The sequence below is a fragment of the Perissodus microlepis genome, chromosome 20, assembly GCF_051167445.1.
Source record: "Perissodus microlepis isolate ML-2025 ecotype Zambia chromosome 20, ASM5116744v1, whole genome shotgun sequence".
Taxonomy (NCBI): domain Eukaryota; kingdom Metazoa; phylum Chordata; class Actinopteri; order Cichliformes; family Cichlidae; genus Perissodus; species Perissodus microlepis.
The window spans coordinates 29570382-29596747 of NC_140480.1; the positions used below are offsets into that span (position 1 = coordinate 29570382).

At 38.7% G+C, this 26366-nt stretch overlaps 1 protein-coding gene across 1 annotated transcript in view; it reads right to left on the reverse strand.

Annotated features, from left to right (window-relative positions):
• Positions 1 to 26366, reverse strand: part of syt6a (synaptotagmin VIa) — an 82891-nt gene that overhangs the window by 13914 nt on the left and 42611 nt on the right. Inside the window, exons 2-4 of the mRNA XM_084916520.1 lie at positions 11068 to 11458; positions 8562 to 9120; positions 608 to 728 (exon numbers count right to left, since the gene is read on the reverse strand). Coding sequence (XP_084772646.1) covers positions 608 to 728; positions 8562 to 9120; positions 11068 to 11458 — 1071 coding nt within the window. The remainder of the gene's footprint in view (positions 1 to 607; positions 729 to 8561; positions 9121 to 11067; positions 11459 to 26366) is intronic.

Genomic DNA, 26366 nt, shown 5'->3' on the forward strand with positions numbered 1-26366 from the left:
AAAACTGCTAAAAAGCATGACTGAGAGAGTCTCCTGAATGCTGATTTCAATTTTCATCTGTTAGTAATAAATGCATTTTGCATGAGTTATTATACTACACTAATCAGACGTAAGCCACCTTTAAAAAAGCCAGAGCATACAGCCCGATATACTTAAAGGCACGGTTCAGTAAATCGAGATAATGGCAGTCAGCTAAATCCACGAAAACCCCAAGGATTAAAATTGTGAATAACATAAAAAAATTGAAATGTCATTTAAAACTGGAAGAAAATTACCACCTTCACTCCGAATTACACCTAAAGCCTGGCATTTAACGTGCAATAAATGTCACGTTTCATAAGTGGTATCAGTATCGTAGGGAAAATGTTTAATAGAAAAGTGGAACAGCGGGACATTAAAATAAACACACCGCCTGAAACTATTTGCTGACATTGTCTTAATATTGCAAGTGCTGCTTATTAATATTTGCTGATATAAACAGAACGCAGCATTAGGGAGAGAGCTTTCCTTTGTTTATTTAATTTGACATGCTCACAATTGGATTCTCAAAGGAGCACCATTCATTTTGAGTCAGTGCAGCTGAAAGTGCAGGCACAACACAACACACCTGAGTATCCAGTGATGTCCATGGCCTTTAGGTTCCTGCACTTGATGACAGTAAGTGTGAGTCTGCCTGCAGTGGGCAGGTAGCATAGTGAAAACATGATCTCTCCAAGGTCGACACTTTCCTGCGGGAAAACAAACACGAGCACAGATGAAAAAAAGAATCTCTTTTAGTTTCACATTGACATTCAGCCCGGTGCGTCGATTCAGGGAGAAGTGATGTACAATAAGTGTATTGTCTCTTACTGAAGGTTTGTTTCTGGGATCAATGCTTATATTTTGTTTAAAGTCGGCTCTTTGTAACCACTACAGCACTTAGACTGAGTGAAGCTAGGACTGCATAATGCACTATTGGGTTATCTGTTCTGAAGATTCTGAAGATATCTGATGCCCCGATTAGTCTCACAGCTGAGACTAGCTATCTATTTAGAGCACAGATTACACATAAAGATGCATTAAAGAGTCAATTTGATGCAAAATAATGCAACATTTCCCCTTATTGGTACCAAAAAGCAGCTGCATTGTGCTCCTGTTCTTAGATCTCTGCACCATCCATTTCAGGTTTAATGCAGCATATACTTTTATCATAAAGTACACTGCAGTTTGGAGGGTTGCCTGCATTTTCTTTAGAGTTCCTCTGTCTTTAAGATGAGATTTCTTTGTTAGACTGAGGTAGCAGAGAGATGTGAGGATATGAAACTGCAGCTGGATTTGAAACAAGGACAGCACTGCCCAAAAGGGAACTGTAAGCACTAGCAAGGAACCTTAAAGATTAATTTGAATGACGGAAGAAGCTAATAATTTCTAGACATATACATAATACTATACATTTCTTAATTGATTGTTACATTATAAAAGAGCTTACTTAGACTCTACAGCCACCTTGAAGTCTAATTGCAATCCGTGTCAATGTTTAATCGCTTGCCATGGTTCTATATTCCTCTGCATACATTTTACACTACTCAAGCAGTTAGTCAAGGCCAAACAGGTCCACCCTGCATTAAGTTTAAGGCCAGACATCTCTAAAGGAGATGTTAGTGGAACTTCAAAAAGCCTTTGATCAGTTTCTGACTTTGCATTTGCAAACGATTATGAGAAAAACAGTTATGAATTATTAAGTGAATGGAAACCCAGAAAGCAGAAAACATGTCTTCTGTATTTTGCACGATTTGTTCATCATTTTGAAATGTTTACATCTGTACAATTATAGAAAAATCCAGTACATATTTACTGTATCTGACATGTGCAAAGAGATTCTTGACTCTTTTATTTTTGGAGTAAAGAGTGGGACTCCACCCAACATTGAGGCAATGCCACAGGTTCACAAGGAGACAAATTAATTTGAGAGTCAAGTGCATTTTTCTATAAAATTAGTTAAACAGATTAGATTTGACCCGTTTTCTGTTCATCTGTACATGTAGATCTCATTTCCAGTGTTTTATTATGTGCACCAGAAGGTGCTAATGTTTCAGAATTATATTACTCTGATGTGTTTGGTATGACCTTACCAGCTGGTAGTTGGATTCATCTGTGTCCAATCAAAGCCTAAGTTATTAACAATGTCACCCGTAGAGTGAGCCACATATGGGGTGACTAATGGTGCATGGCTCATTTTACACTGAGGAAAGCACAACACAGACTGAAATGTTTGCACTTTTTGCAAATGTTTTTTTTTTGTTTGCTTCAATGGACCTTAAATATATCAAAAAGAAATATTTAAAATCCAGATTGAACTCCTTTCTTGTTCTCTTTGTCAGTCTTCTCTTTGTGCACCACAACATGCCATCAGTTTCAGCTAAGACTTATGGAATTATAACTAGTTACCTCCACCAAGGAAGTTGTTTATGGTAGTCTGTGGTAGATTCTGCCTGTAACCACAATAACTAAAAAGTTTTAAATGATTTCTAATAAAACTTTGAAGGGGGGTAGAGTCGATTAAAATTTGGCTTACATCCACCAAGGTCATCAAGGTGAACATATTGACTTATTGGTCGAAAAACTGACAAAAAGCCTTATAACTTTGAAACTATGAGTCTTACAAGTGTGGTGTGTATTAATATTAATACAATATATAGAAAGTACCATATCACATTTGACCTCTGACCTCTTCTTAAAGGTCAACAGATTGATCTAAAGGTCAAAGTGATAATTATGCTTTAATTATAAAGCATAATTTATAATTAAAGCATATATGCCTATATATGCATATATAGGCATATATGCCTATATGCCGTTGTTTGTATTGACGACATATAGGCATAGAGGATGATATATAACATTACCTTGGACCTTTGACCTCTTCCTAAATGTCAAATACGATTTCCTAAAAAAATCCCCTTCATCTTTGAAACTATGCTTAAAAAGGCGAGAGGCTGAATATGTTGCAAAGAGTCCCAAAATGTGACAACAAGATAAACAGCTAAATGAAGTTACAGACATATGCGACCATATTTGTGACCTGATCACCATCATTCCCCTCCATAGACATCCATCATCAGAGTTGTTGTTGTCTGGTATCAACGCCAACAGAAGACGAGTATTTACTTTGCAATGATGCCAAAGAGAATTGAATCTTTCACCGCTGTCAGAATTTAGATGTTTCCAGATCATTGCCAATGGCAATAAATTAAAACAGAGTACATCCAATTCACATATTAGGGTTCCAATGAAATGTAACCCAATTACACACGCAATCAAAGTGTGAATCAGTCTTAAAAACAGGTTTGTACCAATAAGAGCTCTCATAGTCGAAAACTTTCTAAGCACAGCTGACAGTCCTGCGTTGAGTCCCTGCTGAGCTAATAGTCTGAAGAAGAGTGAGTGTCCTGTTATCTGTCCAATGTGAGTTATTAGCCAAAAGAGTATTAAGGTTACACAGACCCCTAATCACCCTGAATGAGCTCAGTGAGAACCGCACTGATTGGCAAATCCCAACACGTCTGTCTGAGCGCTGCAGTCTTAACGTCTCCTCAGACATACAGCTGAGATTTGGCTTTCTGCGCTGCCGATGTGAGGGATTTTGTTTGAAGGGTGTGAAGGTTGAGCCATAATGTGAGAGCACAGCAGAAATGTCAGACATTGTAAAAGCATAAAGTGACACTTTGATTGTTCTTGTAGAAATGCAGGCTGTTTTGGTGCCAGTCAGTAACATCTGCACTGCATTAATCATTTCTCAGGCGTGTTTTGGCACTTTAAGTCCAAGTGTCTCTTTAGTGCACATTAAATTCTCTAAAGAACAATTGGATGGATAGCCTTAAAGTTTTTTTCATGCGATCAATCAAAAAACTGTTTAGATGTTTTGCTCAAAGCGAAAAGCCTCATGATGGCCGGATGAAAAGAAGGGAAATCACCACTGATTTGAAGGCCTAGAATGATCCCAGTGATTACTGAACTTTTCATTTTAGGTCAGTGCTTTGGTCTATGAGACTGCACTCTGAGACTTGGTGCTAATTGGCAAATGATAAGATGTTAAACTAGAGCACTCGGTTAAAGTTGTTTTGACACGTGTAATGGAGAACTCAACTTTTATAGATCACCCAGATGAGCATATCAGAAACCAAATATCCACTTCAGTCAGACTCAACACGCCAGCTCCCTGGTACAAAAATATCAGATTGAGCTTCTAGGTACAGAACTGTTAAAAGGTATTGACTGTTTTCTTATTTATTTGCACATTTGTGACACTTAAATGTTTCAGATTATCAAATACGTTTTAATATTAGACAAAGATAACCCGAGTAAATAGAAAATCCAGTTTTTAGTGATTAACCACATTAAAAAAAAGCTGAGTCGAGTTTCACTAGCCGCACCCAAGCCTGATTGCTAGCAGATCTATTGAATCAAGTAATGACTTGAATAGAATCTGTCTGACAAAGTGATGTAGTCTTAAAGATCTCAAAAAGCTACACATCATCCAAAGAAGCAGCAGAGAAAGAAAGTAACTGACATCTATCAGTCAGGAAAGGCTTATAAGGCTACTTCTAAGGCTGTGGGACACCAGCAAACCACGGTGAGAACTATTAACCACAAACTGGGAAAATGCAATTCACAACAAGTCAGGGTGCATGCTTATGTTCATCATGCTCAGCCTCCTTCAGCTCCACCTCTAGATTAAACCAAATGAATTTTTTTAGCAATGCAAACATGTCTGCTACCAGTGTTGGGGAGCAACGGAATACATGTCCCAGTGTTATGTATTTAAAATGCAAAAACTGTATTCTGTTACAGTTACCACTTAAATAGTTATAAATAGAATACAGTTACTTTGTTGAAATAAATGGGTTACATGGCAGTCTTTTCTCGTTTCATATGTTAGGCAATCCCCTCTCTAATTTTGGTAATTCACACTTTGCCAGAAACCCAAACAAAAAAAAAAGAGGCTCTAATGTAAGCGTCCTGTTAATGTTGGTGGCGTCAGATATACAATGGACCTGGAGCCAGCAGTGCACGGGCAGGAATGCGTTTCCGACACCACTTCACATTTAAAGAAGAAAGGGATGCAAGCTCTGTTTACCAGCAACCAAGCTGCTCTCAGCATTAAAAGACCACCTCAAACCTAAAGAAACATCTGGAAGTAAGTTTTAAAAAAAAAAAAAAAAACTAACATTAGCCAACTGCAACTACCTTGTTTTAGTTGTGATAGCCACCTTGATTATGTTCCACTTCAGTATCTTCAATATACTATTGCTGTGTGATTTATTACTATTAATGAAGGCTGCATTACAACCTGCTAGCTGCAAATAATCATGTGCAGTTCTGAAAGCTGACAGAAAGAACACATATTACTGATACAGAAATAGTTTTCTATACAAGATCACTGCAAAAAGTGCAGCCTTACCTAATGTCCACCCACCCTAATCTTACTCATTTTATGTTAAGATTGAAAAATCTAGCTGGTATTGCTTTCAGAACTGCACGATTATTTGAAGCTAGCTGGTTGTTAATGCTATCCATCAAGTCTAACAGTCTGCAGTCTGTGAAGTAACCTCAGCTAACACCAGCTAACAATGTTAGCTCAGTAATAGTAATAGTAATAAATCACACAGCAATATTACATTCATGTAGTTGTATAAAGCATGACAAGTAATCCAAAGTATTCCGAATATGTTACTCACATTGAGTAACGTAACGGAATATGTTACAAACTACATTTTGGGTCATGTATTCTGTGACGTGTAGTGGAATACATTTTTAAAGTAACGTTTCCAATACTGTCTGACACAGACAATCTCCCAAGCCTGGACTTGATTCTGGTCACTGCAAAAGCAGCTTTGACGATAATTACTATGCATCTTCACTCTTGATGCTCTGCTGAACAGCAGGACATGACCCTATATTTTACCGAAATCCAAAATGGACTACAAGTTGGACCCACTTTTTTGCCTTCAGAACTGCCTTAATTCTCCATGGCATAGATGTGTGTTCTTCAGCCTACCTTGGTTTTAACAAGTGGTTATTTAAGTTACTCTTGCCTTCCTATAAGCTCAACACAGTCTAGCTATTCTCATCTGACGTCTGGCATCAGAGAACTGCTGCTCAATAGATATCTTCTCTTTCTCAAACTACTGTCTGTAGACCCTGTGTGGGAAAATCCCAGTAGATCAGCAACCAACCACACCACATTCAAATCCATAAAATTATCTTTCTTTTCCATTCTGAAGTTTCATTTAAAGTTCCACCAGGTGAACTTCAATATGTCTACATGCCTAAATGTCTAAGTTGCCAATGAGTGTAGTCTTGTGCTTTTACTTGCTGTCTTGTTGTTCTCTCATTTCTCCTCTTTTCTCTCTTTCGCCTCAACCCCCAAAAGGTCAGCTCTTAGGGGTTGAGGCATGTGGCTGTCTCTCTCTGAGCCTATTTCAAGGCTTTCCCTGTTAAAAGTGAGGACTTCCTTCTTACCTTTGCCATTTGCTAGCTCACAGGGGATTCTCGGATCAATGGAGTCCCTCTTGTAATATTGTACAGTCATTACTTTGCTATATAAAGCACAGTGTTGTGGTAATATAAAAATAAAACTGAATTGAGGCTAAATCATTTAAACAACTTTCTTGTCATATTCTACCATAACGATGTTTTATTACAACGAATTTGGCTTTCAGTCCCAGTCAGAGCTAATAAATAATGCTACTTATCAGCCCTTTAAAGACCTTCCCAGAATAGCTAGACTGAACACACATGAGAAATAGTCTGAAGTGACTAAGTATCTGGTCTCCTCTGGATTCTTTATAAAAGTCACGCTTGTGGGTTGATGTTATTGATGACTATCGCTCATTGATCTGTGAAGTGAGAAGAGCTGCTGGTTATTTTTTGTTGCTGTGCCTCACTCTGCTCAATACTGCTGTCTTTTCCGCTCATTAAGCTGCAGAGTGTTGTACACAGTCTCACATCGAACACTACATCATACTGTATTTGTTTTCTGTTTTAACGAAACCCTCGCACCATCTGTGCCTTCTTTATGTTGCCAATCTGGAATTTAATACGAGCAAGGGATTTTGTCGTAAAATCATTTGGTGGTTCAATAAAGTTTGTGTGCCAAGGAGAAGGCTCCTTGCTTTTCTGCCCACTAAGCAATAATGTTGAGATTACTGAACAACCCCTGAAGAAGTCCAACAAGAGTGGGGGTGAGGCTTATGAGAGATGTGAGGGCTCAGACGAGGTGATAAAATGATGAAGGGTCCGAGGCACCTAACACAAACAATTTGTTCCTAAAAATGGCCCCTGGACGTTGTCAACAAGTAACAAAGTCAATAGAAAAATGCCTGCATGAGTGTGCAGTGAGTCAAAAATATTCTTTTATGGCTTTACATAAATTTTTATTCTTCACTTTGAAGCTCAAGGATCTGCTGGGGAATAATGATTTCTTGCTGCTAATTTATGTATTAGCCTAAAATGTAGTGAGGTTTTAAGCATTCTGGGCCATATTTGCCAGCGATGGTGGAGCATGACCACAAATACAGAGAGCTTCTCAAGGAAATCAGATCGTTTGTTTTGATGGAGCACTGAGGTGAAATACGAGCATCCAGAAGCCGGTAGTGTGCTTCATTTTAAATTCTATCATTTTTGAATCTTACATTTGCATCTTGATTGAACTGTGATGAAGATTTAAAATTAAAAAAAGATTTGATTTAGTCACAGTTGTATTATATTTTACTTTATAAATGCCACAGTGCCAGTGATTTGAACTAAGGGAGATATATATGTAAATATTACTAAGAAGAATCCACTAGATCAGGGGTGTCCAACTCCAGGTCTCTAGAGCCGGTGTCCTGCAGGTTTTAGATGTCACCCTGGGTCAACACACCTGAATCAAATAATTAGTTCATTACCAGGCCTCTGGAGAACTTCAAGACATGTTGAGGAGGAAATTTAGCCATTTAAATCATCTGTGTTGGATCAAGGACACATCTAAAACCTGCAGGACACCGGCCCTTGAGGCCTGGAGTTGGACACCCCTGGACTAGATAGACTGTGCCCTCATTTACTATGTCCTACATTGTCATCATGATTTTCATGTCCATGTCCAAATGGATACTCAGGTAGGCTGTAGCATTTAAATAATCCTCAGTTGGTGCTAAGCAGCCCAAAATATTGCCCACACCACTGCACCACCAGTTGCCTGAATTCTTTGTGAAACAGTCAGCCTGTCTGGCACCAACAACCACATTACAAACTCATCTTTCTTCCAAGTTTTAATGCTCATTTTTAACTTCAACAGGTCATCTTCCTTTGTCGACATTCCTAAATGTATTAATTTGCTGACTTGTTATTGGCTGGTTAGATATTTGCATTGATAAGCAAGTGAGCAAGTTTATCAAATGAAGTGGGCAGTGAATGTTTAAATAAACTAAAGGATGTGTATCTCTCTGTCAGACTCTTTAATATCACATCACTTTCATTTACTTGTTACTCATTTGACTTAGACTCTAATAGAAAAGTTGAAAAAGTCAATAGATTCTTACACTGGTGGCATACTGGATGTCCATCCATATGTTTGTCTCCCTGGAGAGGTCTGACGTCTCAAACAAGTTTTCCATCACCACCTCACCAATCATATCATGCCGTGAAAATCGATCAAAGTCAAAAACACTCATATGGAGCTTTCTAGCGGCCAGCTCATCATAAGGCACAGGAAACTGGAAGCTCTCACTGAATGTGGGGTTGAGTGTCTTCCGGTGGACGCGAGTCTGGAACTTCTTGCGGTCAGGCAGCAGGTAGACCTTCACATAAGGGTCAGATGTGCCACATAAGTCCTTGGCTGGCAGGTCTACTGCCTTGAGGATGTTGACAAGGAGAGACTCATTTTCATAGTCATACTTGAGGGAGAAGTTAATCTTGCCACAGTTTTTGCTGCTGTCATTGGATGAGTCCTCTGATTCTGGGACCTTCTGTTGGTAGAGCTCTGGCTGGATACGACCGATGCTAGTGGGCTTTTCATCCTTGTCCACCATGTAGTCATTTCCTAGGTCTAGACTGCCTACCTGCATCTGCCTGGGCAGGTGTCTTTTGAATGAGTTGTGCCTACAAGGATAGAAAAGAGAAGAATAAAACAAGTGGGAAGGAATAGCTGTAGTTTGAGCTGTGGTGAAACGATAACATATTCTCATTTTCAACTAGTCACAGACTGACATTTGGTGAGGAAACTCTTCCTGTAATTTAATACAAAAATAACCAGTTTAACATTTCACAATGTAATGAAAAATGGCAGCCTGCAAAAATACACTGAAGGAAGATGGGACTGCAGATAGTAAAGTGACAACACCTCCAACCAGAAGACAAAAATAACAGTAATTAGTCATTTGCAGGACTGCTTTTTGACAATTTGATATTACTTTTGTTTTTGACATTACTATCTTTTTTTTTTGTTTAGTTAGGTTTAGATATTAAAACTATGAAATCAGGTTTAGAATATTAAATATTTTATACTAAAAATATTTTAGTTAAAATTTTTGCCTTCTCTAGGACAAGCACATATTAAAAGGTCTTTCATGTGAATATGGTTTCTCTGACATTTCCTTGGTTTTCTTAATTTCAAATGATACAGGCTCACCGTGTCACGGCATTTATTTCAGATTCTGAGGGACCCAAAGTGAACACTATCCGACTAAAATGCAGGTTTAAAAAATGACAAGACTCAGTGCTTTTTAATGTGATGTCTATGAGTGTTCGGCATCTGACTCTGAACTAAACTAGTGTTGGCACAATACAACCAAATGTATCACGTTATGTCTTCTGTTATAGTAGCAGTTGATCAAAGTTAATTCTTGCCTTTAAAAAAAAAAGAAATTAAAGGCTGTGACCTGTATTTCTACAGTAAGTAGGCCTGTATTTCTGTTGGATTCAACACCTGTTGGGAAAATTTGAACAGGAAGTGTAAAAAGTTAAAAGTTAAATGTACTGTGACAGCTCAGTGAGCCCCAGTGGTGTGAACATAAATTCTTATCCTTTAAAAATTATCCTGTCTGTTTTTTTATTGGTTTCTTTGTCTGCCAACCCCTCCTAAACCATCAGGAGTTGGCATTAAGTTGACCTGAAAGCTACATGAACACTAGAAGAAATTCAGTTGTCAAGCATCAGTTTGACAGCTGCTCGTTTCAGTTGCCTAGGTAACCCTCTAATGTATTTAGTAACAGGCCATATGTCAATCACTGGTATCCTATGTTGTCACTGGTGATCGTTTCAATTGTTTACATGGAAGTTGAGAAAAGTTTATCCCGGGTTTTACCTACTTTGCCTATAGTAACCCGAGGGTTCTTATCTACATCAGATATATTGATGTCATTACGTTCCCTAGTAATCTCCCATCAACTGGCAAAAGTTACTTGGTTTTAACATTTATGTACCTATAACATCCTATGAAAGCATCTTATAACTTTAATTTCATGACAATAAAATTTAATTTATATCCATATCCACGAAAGCAAAATTATACATGCCTAGCAACCACCTAGCAACAAGGTAAAATGACCCTTTAAAAAAAAAAAAAAAGCCCCTCAATGTGAATAATTGTCTTTTTGCATGAATAGGCCATACAATACTATACCATGGGTATGTATTAGTATGCATAATAGCTATAATAAATCATTGATGTTAACTAAGTGGTAACGTGGACTTGTGCTTGTAAAGCTGCAAGTAATTTTTTCAAACTGTGTTATATTTATACTTCTGAAGAAAGTCTTATAGACATTAATTTTAAGCTGGAGAGAGGTGCCTCTGAGGCAGAGTTCAGTATTCTTCAATGTTATTTATAATTTACTATGGAGGTATCAAATTACTTAGAAAATGTTAATTCTTATATGTAGCAGTGACTTCCCCCTGGTTTACACACTTTATTCCACGTTAGATAACACCATGTCTTGAATTCAGCTTACACATAATCCTCCACATATGCACACATATTTTAAATAACCACATGAGACAGTCTCATGTGTCATCAGATTTGCATGCACATGCATGTATGTGACTGACCGAGTGGAGGAAGCTGGTTCAGTTGTTTGCCTTTGCATGCGTTGTGTGCGGCGCAGGAAATGCTCCCTCATGGAGAGTTGCACATCAGTGGGGATGTCAGGAGAGGTATGGCTTATCTTTACCGCAGCCTCCAGGAAACCAATCGAGCCCATGGGGTCCTTCACCTTCTCTGTTGCCATGGTGACTGGCGTCTGTTGGGGGCTGGGTAACAGGAGTGGCGGCTGAAGCGGGCAGTGCTGTGGGCCACGGGCCGGGCTGAGGGATGGACTGAGAAAGGGGGCCTTAGTCCGCCAAGGCACCCAGCACAGCTTCCAGGAGACAAATGTAAGAAGTCCCAGGAATGCCAGGCCACAGACCACAAACACACCGAGCAGGAGGCCAAAAGTAGCGTCTGGTGATGAGCCACGGGGGCCAGAAACAGAGGATCATACAATATGGATAAACAGATGGTGATCACAAGGGTGAGAGGGGACAGAGGACACAGAGAAAGAGAAAGAGTCGGTTAGGACATGATTTTTCAAAAGGCCTGGTGCTAAATATGGTTTTAATGTAAGACTAAGGACAGTAAGCAAGGACTACAAGATTCATAAATATTAAAGTAACCTCCATTTGTCTTCCTTTGGGTCAACAGATAAGAGAAGCATGGTAGTGTAAACGGAATTTAAATGTGTGCATGTGTGTAGTGTGAATTCATACAGGGATAATTTTCTATGACATTACACTCACCCTAGTGGTAAAAGTAATTATAGCCTGACAGATGATAGTAAAAAAAACCCAAAACAAACAATGTAAAGTGTTTACATTTGTAAAAAGGCTCATGAAAAAGGACCACGGTGCCAGGAGCCTTCCACTGGGATTCTCATCATGAAGCAGATAAAGCGGCCGGGCACAGTCAAACTCATTTATTTTATGGTATGAAAATGCTTTCCGGGGAACAAGCAGCATACAAAAAGCTGGAGATGTACCAAGAATGCTGACAAGCACTCTGCAAGGATTCACAGGGACCATAGGGGGGAAAAAATTACTAAACACAGGAAACATACAGGCTGTATCTCTCAAATTTCCCTTTGGGGCATCTTTCTTATAGTAATTATATCTCACTATATGACGCTTGGAGTGTCTTCCACGTGCTTCGACAGGGATTGCTTTCAATTCTCCAATCTTTGCCTGAGTGTTCTTTTCCATGCACTGTGATTGCTCAGATTTAGCTGCAATAACTCGTGCCATGGAGCATCTCATGGCCTCTCAGAGGATCCTCTAACCCCCCTCTTCTCTCGACATAACACCACAGAGATCAGCGGCAATACGCACTCGGTTTACTATCTGATATTTACCCAGCTCAACCTTTTCTATAAGAAACCTGAGGCGTTTGAAGCTCTGTTTACTCAGGGTTTTAATTTTAGAGACCATATGTAATATGCAAATAGTAATCAGGCAGCTAATGTGCTATATTTAATAGCAGTCAGCAGTCAGTATTTTTATGCTGTTTTGAATAATTTTAGCTTATAGGTTTATTTAAACGATTAAGTGAATTTTTTAAAAACAATTTTGTGTCTGTGTCCATTTATCATTTCCCCTGCATCTCTGTCTGGTGCTTTTACTCCATGTCCTTGTCTTTTTCCTCCTTAGAGATGGTTGGCCCTGCCTTTACTGGTTCCTTGTTACCTTATCAGTTCCTCCTGTGTATTTAAAATCTTGTCTTTACCTCTTTCAGTTTCTACTCTTCCCACTTATCTATTTTCCTTCCTTTTAACTCTCTGCTGACTCCCACTGAATACCTTCTTGTATCTTTGAGTTGTTCTCTAAAATCTGGCTGTTTAGTTCTGGTTTTCATTATACAATGACATCACATATTGGTTTGTGAAGTCCCATTTTGGAGCCTTGAGCTGCTGGCCATGAGAAAGAATGCAGATTTAAGACACTTTACACATTATCTTCACTTTTCAGACTTCGAGGCCAGTCCAGTATTTATGTACACAGTATATACATTTTATGGTTCACCCCTATGTGGGTTTAATTTCTGCATACACTCACCTTACCTGCGGATCCTTATAAGCCTTGTATAAAAATACAAGTATTATTTATTTATTATCAGTTATTATCGGTTACTCCATAAACCTCTTTGATTTATTTTAAATAAGCTTTAAAGTTTACAATTGTTTTAAGAAACATGGAACTTTAATATTTATCTCTAAAATACATTAGAATTAAAGTATAAAGTTACAAAGAATTAAAATGCTTGAAAATAGCTTCTGTTTTTTTTACGTCATGTTTCATTTTTTACTTGTCCAAAGTGTTATGGAAAAAAAATCCCTAGAATCTGCAACCCCCCGTTTTGCACAAATTAAGAGCTTTGATGTTTAATATTTCAAACTAAATGGAGAGTCCACTAAGAAGAATTTATAGCTTAGCCAAGCAGCGGTCTGGATTTCAAGTCTGGAGGATTTATGCCTGAAGAGGATTTCTTGGCTGTCCACAGCCCTGGCCTCTCTATGTCATCTGAAATTTCACACAGCTCCCCACAAAGCTTCATCTCAGCTGGACAGTCGTTTGCCGAGTCTTCATCCCCCGTCACGGCAAATTGAAGCTGACCCTGCGCCGTGCAGTGAGATGTGCTGCTGCATGTCTGTCCTGACGATATTTCGCTGCAAAATATGTTGACAGGTAAGAAATTTCATTTGAACATGTTTACTCTGGTTTTTTTTTAACTTTTCCACTGCAGCAACACATCTTCAAACACAGGTTGACATTTGAGTTGGTGCCCAGCGCCACCTCCATGTTTGTGGGATGTTCTGAGCCTTAGTCATGTTGGTATTGATGAATTTTGACACTCCATTTATTGCATTTAATACAAAATCGTGCACTAAATTTTAGAGCTTTGGGAGATGTAAATAGGAAGTCAATATTTCCTGGTTTTAATATATTACTTGATATTTAAACGTTTATTCATGTTTGCGTTTTTGTAATTTGACATTAAAGCTATGGGGAATTAGCTGATAACAATTAGGTTTTATTTGAATTATCTGACATTAAATAAATGCATAAAAACATCATGGCTTAGAGTCAGTGTATATTGTGTCATATTTGATAAGTTTAAGGGTTTTCAGTTATGATGAAATACAAATATAAAATGCCCTCTGGAAGGGAAAGTCACACTAACTCCAAATTCAGTTCAATCCCCTCGACACACTTTCACTCCATTTACATGTTTGCATGGAGGATTCATTACATTAAGTGCTTTTCAGACCAAATAGCCTAAAGTGGAAGTGGGTTATAAAGCCCTCCAACACAGAGTCTAAACTTACTAACTACTGTGGGAAGGTAAAGCATGTGACTATTTCAAGAGTGTCCGCAATAAACAAAAAGAAATGCACAGTTTTTGTATATTTTAGATAATAAATTCCAATATTGACTAGAAATACCAATATATGAATATAGAAAAATAGGCTAATTAAAGAAAATGATAAAAACATCCAAATGAAACTGAATCGAGGCACATCTTCTAATAAGTGGTAGACATGATCTTAGTATGCTGATTACAAGGTCATCTCCAATCTTGCTGCTGTATTTTTACAACCCCCTTACTTAAGAGACCCCTCATAAGCCTCAAGTGTGACTCCACACACTAACAGAGTGAGAGGGAGTAAGGGCCTGGCTAGAATTAGGCTTAAATAAGTGTATATCATGCCTGTAGGCTCTGATTTGATATTAGGTTTGAGTATGTATTTTCATACTGCAGCTCCAAGTACTGACCGTGTTGATAAGGGGGTCCGTAAGGCACACACAATATCTAAAAGTGAGCCTCGCTGTTTGAAAACCTCTTCACTGAAGTACTACTCAAGGTGACTTGTGTAAACACGCAGGCACACATGAGTTCTTTGTAATACAAAGTTCAGACTCAAGTATTTTAAAGTTCACATTTTCAACTCTGGAGCGAGAACTACACGAGAAACTCTAAACGATACTTGAAACAACCACACTTTAGACAAACACAGACAACCCTTCTTTGAGGAACTGGCAAAAGATAGACGTTTGTCCAGTCGGCATCTATTAACGTTTGCCGAGGTCGCACGCTGGCTCTGTTAATTTTGCTCACAGAGGTAGATTCAACTTCATCCTCAAACAGTAAGAAAGAACTTATATTTAAAGTCTCATGCAAAATTTTATTCTCCCACCAAGGGCAGCTGTAAATTGCCAAAGAATCGCAAAGATAGGCCTAACTAGAATAACGATGGATGTTATGCTGGCAGGGTCATCTCGGGAGGTCTTAGCAGGTAGTTAACAATTTCTTAATATGAGTCCTACAAATCTGCACCTTTTATTTAAGAAATCTTTTGCTTGTTAGGTATCTGAGGTAAAAACAGTGTGCAGCACAAAGCACTTCACGAAGTAAGTTTATTTCATTTTTTTATTTCAAACATGTGCCTTCACAATCATTACAAAATATCATTCCATTATTTGTTAGAAAAGGAGTAGGCAGAAGTATATACCCTGCCAACAGATGACAAAAAAGTGGAGACATATTTAAACAATATCACTCTTTTGCTGCATGCATTCTTTCACTACCTTGTACCAGAGGCAGATTTGGTGAGTTGTGCATCCTCACATACACATGTCACAGACAACATAATAAAACATAGCACAAAAAATACTTAATGTGCTGAACACTGCAAAAAAAAAAAAGATTCAGAAAGTCCTAGCATCTTGAAAAAAGAAGGCAACTGAACATCTTTGAGTTTATGAAGTCACTTGGAGAGTGCCAGGTTTTTAACACTTAGTGGGGTCAGAAGATGCCAAAGTTCACATTTTTAACTGAGAAGAGGAGGCCACTGCGTTTGTGTTTACTGTGAACGACCATCACTGAACAGAGGTGCAGTCCACAGATCCCTTCCCACGTGCTTCTACCCCACTCACACCTCGCCTCAGGTGACCTCAATAGGTCTCATGGGTGAGGGCAAAGTTTCACATGAGCCAAGGTGTGCCGTTTTTCACCCCTTGGCTCATGTGATGATTCAAATGCCATAAACAGGTAATAATTGAATAACAGATAATAATCATGTTTTTTTTTTCAGTGTAGAAATGGGATAGTATCCTAAACACAGATGCTCTCTTTTGCATCACATTTTGCCTCACAGTTAATTTCTGAGTAGAAAATAATCTCAAAGCTGTACACATGAACTTTTCTGACCCTTAATGGATGTGATCCCTCTTTTTATTCCTGTAGTCTCAGTATCTCACATAATTTCAGTCGTGGTGTTTTCTGTTTTCAGATCATTTGCAGTCTCAGTGGATTCAGGATGGGCTGATGGCTTGCAGTTCAAGAAGGAACATAATAACACATTTCAGCCTGGCTCAAAATCACTTGACACTTCCTGTACTTGGCTGGGAGCAGACTTTGAACTGGACTCAAGCTCTGCCTGACAAAGTCTGCCAAAACACAATTCCAGACAAGAGTGCTTATTGGGGAAATGTTTGTGCAGTGATCTTTTCTTCCTATCACAGCCTAGGGATGGGTATCGAAAACCGGTTCTTGTTGAGAACCGGTTCCCACTGTTTCAATTCCTTGGAATTGTTTGCCATTTTTGCAAACGATTCCCTTATCGAGTCCAGTTGCCCCGAATGACGTCACCACGTTGCGGAGCGTCATTTACCTGGCAGAAAACATGGCGGCTCAAACGCTCAAAAGTTTGGTTATACTTTACGAGAATGGATGACAACAGGGCAACTTGCAATACTTGCAAAGTAGATATTTCATTTAAGGGAGGAAACACTATGAATATGCAAAAGCATTTGCTCACAAAACACGTGATAACCTTAAATGAATGTCATGTTTTTAATTCCGCTCCGGACTTGTGAATCTCAACCCAGCAGCAGCGGTAACGTTTGTACGTCCTCTCCCGTTAATGCGGCAGGTAAATAATCAATTAACAGTGCATATTATGTTAGCGCGATCTGCCTTATTACAAAACCTGCCATTACTGTGCATTTAGGTGACCATGATGAGAGAGACAGACAGAGTCTGGCTCAGATGCAGGCAGTTCTCGCTGCAGTCTACCGGTAGCGTCTCCTTTCAGGCCAGGATAGACGAATGTCACCGAGCAGTGACTAAGTTTGCGGTAAAAGGCTTGCACCCATTTGCCACAGCAGATGCCCCGATTTTCGGTAAGTGAATGTGTTTAGTTGTAGGCAGGGACATTACTGGATATTCTTGTGTAATTGCTATAGAATAATTTATGTTATACTTTGTTATTGCTACAGAAGAATATTTATTTTATTATTTTACATTTACAACTTTTTTCCTGGGGACCCTGTGACACCCCATTGAAGAGCCGTAGGCTGTGGATCTCTTAAGATCTCACTGTTGGGTTTGTAAGGCCATGTTACTCCTAAATTTCTATTTTGTTCAAAGAGAAGATATAAAACAAAGTTCTAAGATAATCGACCTTAGTGTTCTCCTTTTTTAAAAAAAAAGAATCGATAAAGAATCGAATCGTTAAACAGAATCGAAAATGGAATCGGAATCGTGAAAATCTTATCAATACCCATCCCTATCACAGCTCCACTGTCACTTCTTGAACTTTTGCACTTTCTGTGGCAGACGCCGTGCTGGGTAAAGGTATAAAAAGAAATAGAGACACTGATTTTCTTTCTTTAATCGTCCATCTGACTTAATGAGAAGGGTAGTTTTTCCTGTGCCTCTGGTACAAAAATAGAAATGATAAAAGTAATTTGCTACTAATTTCCGAGTGCTTTTATTGTCTGCCAGTGTTGAGAAGATGTGACAAACTCAATGCAGAAAGCTAATGAAGCAGTGATAGTGAGACAGAGACAGAGAGCTGGTATGACTGCTTGAGGAATAGAGAGTGATGGAAAAGCCATTGTTCTTCCTCTCCAGACAGATGGGTAATGGAGCAGAGCTGCGTGAACATATTACTCCCTCTGGACACAACCTCGCCTGACAGCGTGAGACTAAACTGACCTCAGGGTTTACCGCACTATTAATGATCACAACCACGCCAAAGAAGAGTGGACTCTCACTATCCTGCAGTCAATCAAAGGGGTCTTTTTGGGGTCCTTTCATGCTGCAGACGCCTTTTTCGCAATCAATACTGCAGAGGCTGACTCAGTCTCACTCCAAAGCTGGGCTTTAGGGCAGGTGAAAAGGGCAGGGAAGTGAAGTATGGAAGATAGGATGTTCAACTATGGGCCTTGCGTGAATGCAGCTTGAGCGCTTTCAAATCGTTGTGGCATGCTTACCCTTTCCCACAAGCTGAAGCACATTGAGGGCTGAGGCATGCAACAGGTTGCTGCTCTCTCTGCTGCCACTGTGTGCGTTTCAGTACAGGCCTAGTTTCTTGTTCGAATCAAGCTTCCTTTCATCAGATATTTTGTGACGGTGCCCAAGGGTTTTTTGTTTTATTTGACGAATGTGCTTAAGGTCTGACCTGGTTTCCATAGTTACGCAATAACTAGAGAAAGTATGGATCCTCCGTGTTTGCTCGCAAGAACCAATTCATCTCTTGCCCTTGTAGCTCATTGACATTGAAGGTGGGCTTCAGCTGTTGTGCCCTGATGCAGATTATGGGATTACTGAGGCTGATGGCGCCGTCATTTTTAAGCGAGTAAGATTGCAACAATAGTCTCAGTGAACTGAAAGTATTATTTTAAACTAAACCTTTTCTAGGCTCTAAAAACTTTATGGTTTAGATTTACTTGATTTACTTTAACTCATTCTGTCTTCACCCCACCATCCTTCTAATGATGATTTTGTGGGTCTGACAAATTTAAGTTATGTTGCACCCCGGGATGAGAACATGCTGGCAGATCTTAAAACATCCTGCTAATAAAAAAATACATTGCTTTAGGTATTTAAATGACTGCACAGAAGGTTTTTGTTCTTTCATATTTAGTATAGCCAGTCACTTTTATTGCTAAGTAAATTTACACGTTAAAAGGTATTTGGTGGATGATGATAAGCACAGAAGCGGTGAGTGAAAGGTAGCATGGTGATGTCTTAGATTTTCAAATATGAATGCAATAGAACAAAACAATATGCGAACTATATGAATAATATAAGTAACTGCCTGTTTTATAAGAAGAGGGACCTGCACAATAAAGTGGACTCATTCTTTGCAGTCACTGTGGAAATTTAACCTGTTGTTTAAGTTATGTGAATCATAATATTATGGATGTATGTAGCACAAAAATAGATGGAATTTAAATAAGTTAATGCATGAATCCAGGCATATATGAATAAATAGGTTAAACCCTCTGGTCAGTAACATGTATTTATGCATAAACATGCAGATAAAACATGTAGGGATGCAGAAAAAAAGCTAAATAACAGGTTAGGGTTGGTAAAAATAAGCGGAGCGGTTGATGTATTATGTATTTTCATATTTACTTTAACATTTTCATGAATTTGAGAACTTATTTCTGCACGCAGACACATTGCATTTACCCTCCACAGCTGTAGACTGAAGTTAGGACCACCCACCCGATGTTACTTCTGCATACTCAAGTCCTTGTTTTCTCCCCTATACGGCAGAAGCAGATGTGTTGTCTTCCTTCTGGATATGTTTCTAAGAAAACTGAAAATCCTCTAAAATGTTACTTTGCATTGACTTTTCCTTTTATTACAGCTTTTATTTCTGTAACGATTTGGGCAACATATGGTGTAGAGTCGACAGCAGAATTTAAAGTACTGCTTTATTGTGCCCCCTCATCCCAGCAATCCTGTGGCTATGTTAACAACACAGATTGAAATATGGAATTTAAATAGGAAAAGAAATAAGCAGGGGTGGAAAAAAAAAAAAAGCCTTCTTAAACAGAAACCCCCGAGATTTCACAACTCGATAAATTCCTAGATGCCCTAACTACCCTCGGTGCTGTCTGTGCCCCACACACTGAAATAACTCATCTTTTCTGCCTTTCACACAAGACTATGACATCTGATATTTCTGTGGGGGAAAAACAGGAAAACTTCTGTCTTCATGACAAGATAGAAAAAGCAGTCTTTGGCGATTTCATGTATTTACCTGACATGACAAATGAATGTGTTTCTGCATCTTTCCACAATGTACAGAGATACCGTTTTCCAAGTAATACTGAATAACCTGCAGCAGCTTTTAAAACTAGTTTCAGCTCAAACATAAAGAGCAGTGAAGCAGATCTGTTATTAATGGTTCCAACTTCCAGAGAAAATTAAACTGGTTCAGGGAAAGAACACATTACACAACAGGCAATGACATTTCATGGAATTAGAAATGTGAGCTGACTTTGCACAGCTGATTTTAGCCCCCAATAGGCTTTGTATTGTACAATCCCCTTAAATTGTAAATGTTTCCCAAACACACTTGTTTCAAAGCTGTCACTAGTGGCTTCCCTGTCTTCTTTCCCTAAGGGGTGAAATAATACGCTCTAATCTTGATGTGGGTACCTCAGCCATTTTTGGATTTCTGTATCCCATGGTGTCGTTTTCAGAGCAATCGGAAAATCCCATAATCCTCCAGATCCCCAAATCCTAAAGCCCCGACACCACATGTGAAGAGGAGTTTAGGCCCCAGCAGACTCTGAGACTGTGGGAAAAAAACAACACCCTCACATTTTCTGTGAGCATCTTTTCACGCTAAGGTGGGAAAAGATGCTCATGCTTTAGGGAAAAAAATGTCTAAACCAGCCTCAATGAAATATAATACCCCTATTAGTCATTGCTTTAATTTGAATTGAATATTTTTACAGCAACGGTGGTAACAGTACAATTACAGCACCCAGCTGTGTTGGCAGTGAGACAAAAGGGGACAGAACCTTTTATAGACACAACACTTAGTTTCTTTCCTCCCTGAAGTGAGCTCGGGCGCTTTAAGTGGGAAAAAAGAAAAAAATAGTGAATATTGGGTAACATGTCAGAAGCATCAGAGCTGACAAAAGATTTGGGGCGATGCCGCGTCGCTGCTACATTCACTTAAAACCATTTGCCCCCGATAGTCAGCTCAATCACTCTGTATGGTTGACAGTTTGAAACCTGTGAGGCCAAGATATACTGTCAACCAGAAATGTGTCCAAATACTTTAGAGCTGTCTGTAGGAGCAGGTGGTGGTTTTTTTTCTTTTTTCTTTTTTCAGCCTGAGTTTTGTCAAAATACACCGCAGAGATGTCGTGTCCAGGAACCTGTCACTGTGAAAACACAGACAGCCTGAGGATTCGGCTGCTTTGGGACAGATTTTTGCCTCTGGAATGCAAAACGCCAAATATATTCCGCTGTAGTTATCCATATCATTTAAAGATTAAGTAGGACGCAGCTTGTGCATGTATAATTTCCAAACACCTCCAAAGGATATAAAGGTTTAAAATCTTTTTTTAATTCTATATTAACAAAGTAGAATTTTGTGTTGGTTTCACAGTGCACGAAATAATCAGATTTTTGTTGTATTTGTCCAGCCATGTATAATTTACTCATAATTAAGTTAACCCCTTAAAGCAGCAGTGCAGTTTCAACCTGTTTTCATTCTCAGGGTATCGAATAATACAGTTTTTGTCAAAGTTGTTGGCAGATATGCACCATGGCATTATTGTTTGACCATAGTGAGATGAGTCTACCATTTTCAATTCATCACAAGCTCATAAGGATGCCTATGCCCATACTTTTGTGATGTACAAAATGAGAAGTTGATTGAAAAAGTGAAAAAAGGTGCACAACACAAAGTTACTAAATGGGATTCATTGCCCAACATTTTTATTACTGTTTGATCTCTGTGTCTAATGCCTCTGCTAATGATGTGTCACCTTGTGAGAAGGACACTTTCTGCATATCTCTGCAACTCCAGTGGCAGGTGGCAGTTCTCTCACTGGTGCTCCTGTCACTCACTGGGAGTTTTAACTTCAGAATTGCACAAAGTAACACTAACTAAATCATTCAGGACATGGCCGTGCCATTTAAATTAACTTTGCACTTGGTGTTGACGTTCAGTATGACATCTCCATAAGGTTAGGGCCAGCTGACTGATAAAGAGGGAGCAGAGGTCCTGGCTCTGCACAAAGGCTGATTAAAATCATCTACACTGATTCCCCTTGAAAGACCAATAAAAACAGCACTTTGTCAGCTTTGAAGAGTAATGTCTCCAGTGTGCCATATCTGACACACAACAGTTAGTCTGCCAAAATATTTCTGATTAAACTTGCTTCGCTGTACAGGACAGAGGATGTCAAGCAGACTTCTGACAGTAAAGTTTAATGTATACTTACTGATTGCAGAAGAAGAAGTGGCTAGAAATGTTTAGGGGGGAAGGCCGAAGCTGAACCGGCCAATCACAGATGCTGCGGAGTTGCACTGACTACACATTTCTAGGGAGGTGCATTTCAGGTTATGATGTAGGGTTTTAGAAAAGTTTTTGGTTATGATGTACTACCTGCAGTGATTATTTAATTTTTGGTTTTGATTTGTTGCAAATATTTTTCATTTAGGGCTTTTTTATTGTCATTTCACATGCCTGAAGTTTTGATATCTGACTTTATTCAATTTATGGGTTCCTGTTTTGATTTCTTTAATCTAGTGCACTGCAAGGTTTGTTTCCTGTGACATCTTTGAGTGTTTGATTCCTATTTTACCTAATGGTTATTCTAGTTACAAGTTTTGGTTTCTTGGTTTCTGTTAGTAAAGTGCAGCGTTTCCCTGTCTGTTCCTCCCCCTGTCTCTGCGGTTTGTCTTTTTTCTCCTGTATTCCCTTTTCTAGCTTCCCGTTTAGTGTGAGCCTTCTTGTGTTCATGTTTACAATGTCTCCTTTGAGTGCTTCCTTGGTAAATGTTAGTATTCACTTCTGTTTCAGTCTCCTTTGGTTATTTCCTGTTTTACTTTGAAGGTTTGTTTTCTTTTGTGTCCTGTGTTGGTTTTGCTTCCTGTCTGTCTTCCCCCAAATGTCCTGATTATCTTCACCTGTTGGTTGTTCTCTGATCACCTTCTGTGTATAAATAATCCTCTCTTTACTTCTGCAAGATTAATGAGTTATATTTCGAGTCTTTATTCTTGGTCTATTTATGTCTTCTGTGAATCCCCATGTGGTGTTAGGTACCTTTTTTGTGAGCTTTTGTGCTTAGTCTTCATAGACTTTTTATGCAGCTTGCTTTTGTTTCACATCGTCTGTCTTTGTGTCCTGCATTTCGGTCCTGCTTTACATGCGTCATTTCGTGATGTGGTTGTCTTTCTCTAAACTCAGCCAATCCATGTGTACCTAAAACTTATTGAACTCTTATCACAGCTTCATCAGGTGATAAGACTGATTTATACTGTGATTTATTTTTGAAGGCACAGAGAAATGATGATGCTCTTACGATAGTATTGACTTTTTGCAACTTGCAAGTGGTTATTGTAGTTAGTCTGCATGTCTTCTCTTCACATTCACTCCTTCTTGCAAGATGAATGAATGTAAGGTGGGTTTCCATTCAGTAATAAATGATCCAAGAAAAGGTCCTGCCCAACCATTTTTTTCTGCATTTCGACCCTCAATCCTGCTCTTTCTACAGAGAACTCCTACTGTGGGCGAGTCCAGCAAGCTTCCTTTAATTCAGGGAAAAAGTGGCATGTGGCACTATCGATACTAACTCCAACTATCCACCAAAATCCAAATAAAATATTAAAATCAATATTTGTAACTCTGAAGTAACACGAAAGCTCCCATTTTGTTTATAGCTGTGTCAACAGTCCTGTCTGATTACCTCTGAATTTGAATTACAAAGCTGGAGTCTTGTTTTCTGAGACTTTTTAGTCTAAAAAGTTACATTTTTTCATCATAACTTTCAGCATCAATCAGTTTTTGTACGTCAGTTCTCTAGACTTAAGTTTCCACTGTCTCAGTTTGTAATGACTTGAGTTTGCTAATGGACTTTAGAGGGTTCATGCAATATGCCAGCACTCACACTCAATAATCTGCCCAGGAGAGCCACTCAGAAGGCTGTTATCTCCTTCACAAGTGTGAAGTTAATCAAAGTGAAGTCTCCCGTCTCCTCCACATCTTCACTTCCTCCAAACAGTTAAAAAAAAAGTTATTATCTACCCAGGAAACTTAAAATATTTCTCATTACAGAATTCAATATATTTTGGCCTGTGCACATACTGCATAGGGTCAAATATCATTTGCTGTTTTCTGCAGCCAATCGGAAGCCACAGGGGAAGCTTCCCATGAGGCCGTCTGTGTCGAGTTCAGTCCAGTATTAACATCTGGTCCCATCACGCAATTAACCTGCTTGTTGACCAGGATCCCCTATCTCTTGGCACATGGCTTTCAGTGTGCCTGGTTGCCTTTATTCTTGGGGGGGCATTTACACTGAGCAAATATTGAACTAGACAGCAGAGCTTCACAGGCCTGCTTCTCTTCTATTTAAGAGAAAATAACAAAATTGAATTAAAAATAGAAAATACAAAGTGGTAGATGAAAAATGATGAAAGGTGTGCGCTGCCAAATCAACTGATTGCTTATCAACACAGACTACACTGTGACTTTCCTGAGGCAAACCATAAATGAACATTGATTTGCTTCATTAAATTAAATTGTCTCTTTTAAAGTTTGCCTTATTTTGGAATGGATATTTAACATTATAATATTATGAGAGAAATGGGTGGTTTTTTTTTCTTCAGTTCATTTTGAGGGTGTGAATATAAGAACTGCAAAGAAACACAGAGACCCAGGAAGATATTTAATGCAACTGAATACAGTATTTCTCCCATCAGTGTTTGGACAACAGCAACCAAGTCTTCTTAACTCAATTAGCTCAACTTAATTAGTTCATTTATCTATTCGTCTTTTACTAATAATAAATCATGCATTTAAAATTTTACTTGTTTTGAAAGTTGTAGGAACCACATTTCCAAAAATACTGAGAAACCCATTGTTGGCTTTTGTCTGGTCTCCGATTTGTTGCTATTTTTAATGGTTAAAACTACCCAGCAAGCACACGTGAAACACTGATGTTATCTCCTTGGTTATAATCAGTTGCAGTATGAGAGCAAAAACTGAACCGAGAGTGGACAGATGCTGACAGGTGCACTGTAGGTAAGAGATACCATTTTGTTTTGTTTTTTACAGTAATAAATATTAATCAAATCATTTTTAATAAAGAAACTTAATGCCATCTTTTTTCAAAAAACAAAAAAGCTAATTTTGTTACCAAAGAGCCACACAGTGTCTTCTACACGTATACAGAGCAATATAATATATCTTTTTTAATATAAAGAGCACCTAAAAGGAAAAAAAACTGTCTCAAGAATCTAAATGGGATTATTTTGCAAGATTAACAATCAAAATTAATCTGATAAAGGATGCTTTCAACCCACTAAATGGCTAAATAGTAACAATACTGAATCATGCAATGGGGTGATCAAAGGACAGCTGGTAACATGCAGCTAGCTTAGCTAGCATCGTCTTCTGTGATAGCTCTGAAATTTATCAGAAACAGGAGTGGAGACCTCGAAAGTGGTTCTTCATATATATATCTATAATAGGGTGAGATGCCACTTGTGAGGAGGTATGTTACTAATAACTGTTGCCCAGCTGTTTGTGGTACTTGTAAATGTAAAACTAAGTGTAATTTCTCAATGAAGTGATTAAAACGGTCTCTCCAGTTCCTCTCTCTCACTATGGTGGCTATAAACACATTTAATGAGCCATTATGGCTCGACAACAATGATTGAAGACATTTTGTTCAGGATATTAACTTTTTTTTATTATTGTGAAACAGAAAATGTCCAGCCACAGGTGAGTATGTAAATGATGTGCTCATATAAACAAACCTGCTAGCATCAGGCTCTTGAGACCTTATTACAACCCCCCGTTGCTACATGGGCACATTATTTTCCATATTGACATTGAGCATTGGCACTGGACATAAATCATCCCGAATGTTCCAATGCTGAAGCAATTCCAGGGGATAAACCCAACTTTATTCTTTCCTTTGGGTTGTTCTCGGTATAGTGACATGCAGGGATTTGTTCCCTGTCATTTAGGTGTCCTGAACCCCAAACTGTGTCACCTCATCATTGCCCTTGTTGTCAGTCAGAAACACGCCACCTGACCTGTGATACATATGCAACCTGCCTGATCCATCATCCACCACAGCCTTGTCTCAGGGACTTGAACTGTCACTCCGCAGCTAATGAATTTTTACCGAACAGAGGGCTATAAATATTATTTCCAGTATGATTTGTTTTATATTTGATGTGGAGGAAAGCAATGTCATAAAGCAGCTGGAGTTCGAAGCTTTACAAATACAAGAACTCCTGACACCAGTGGGGCAGGTGGACTGCACGA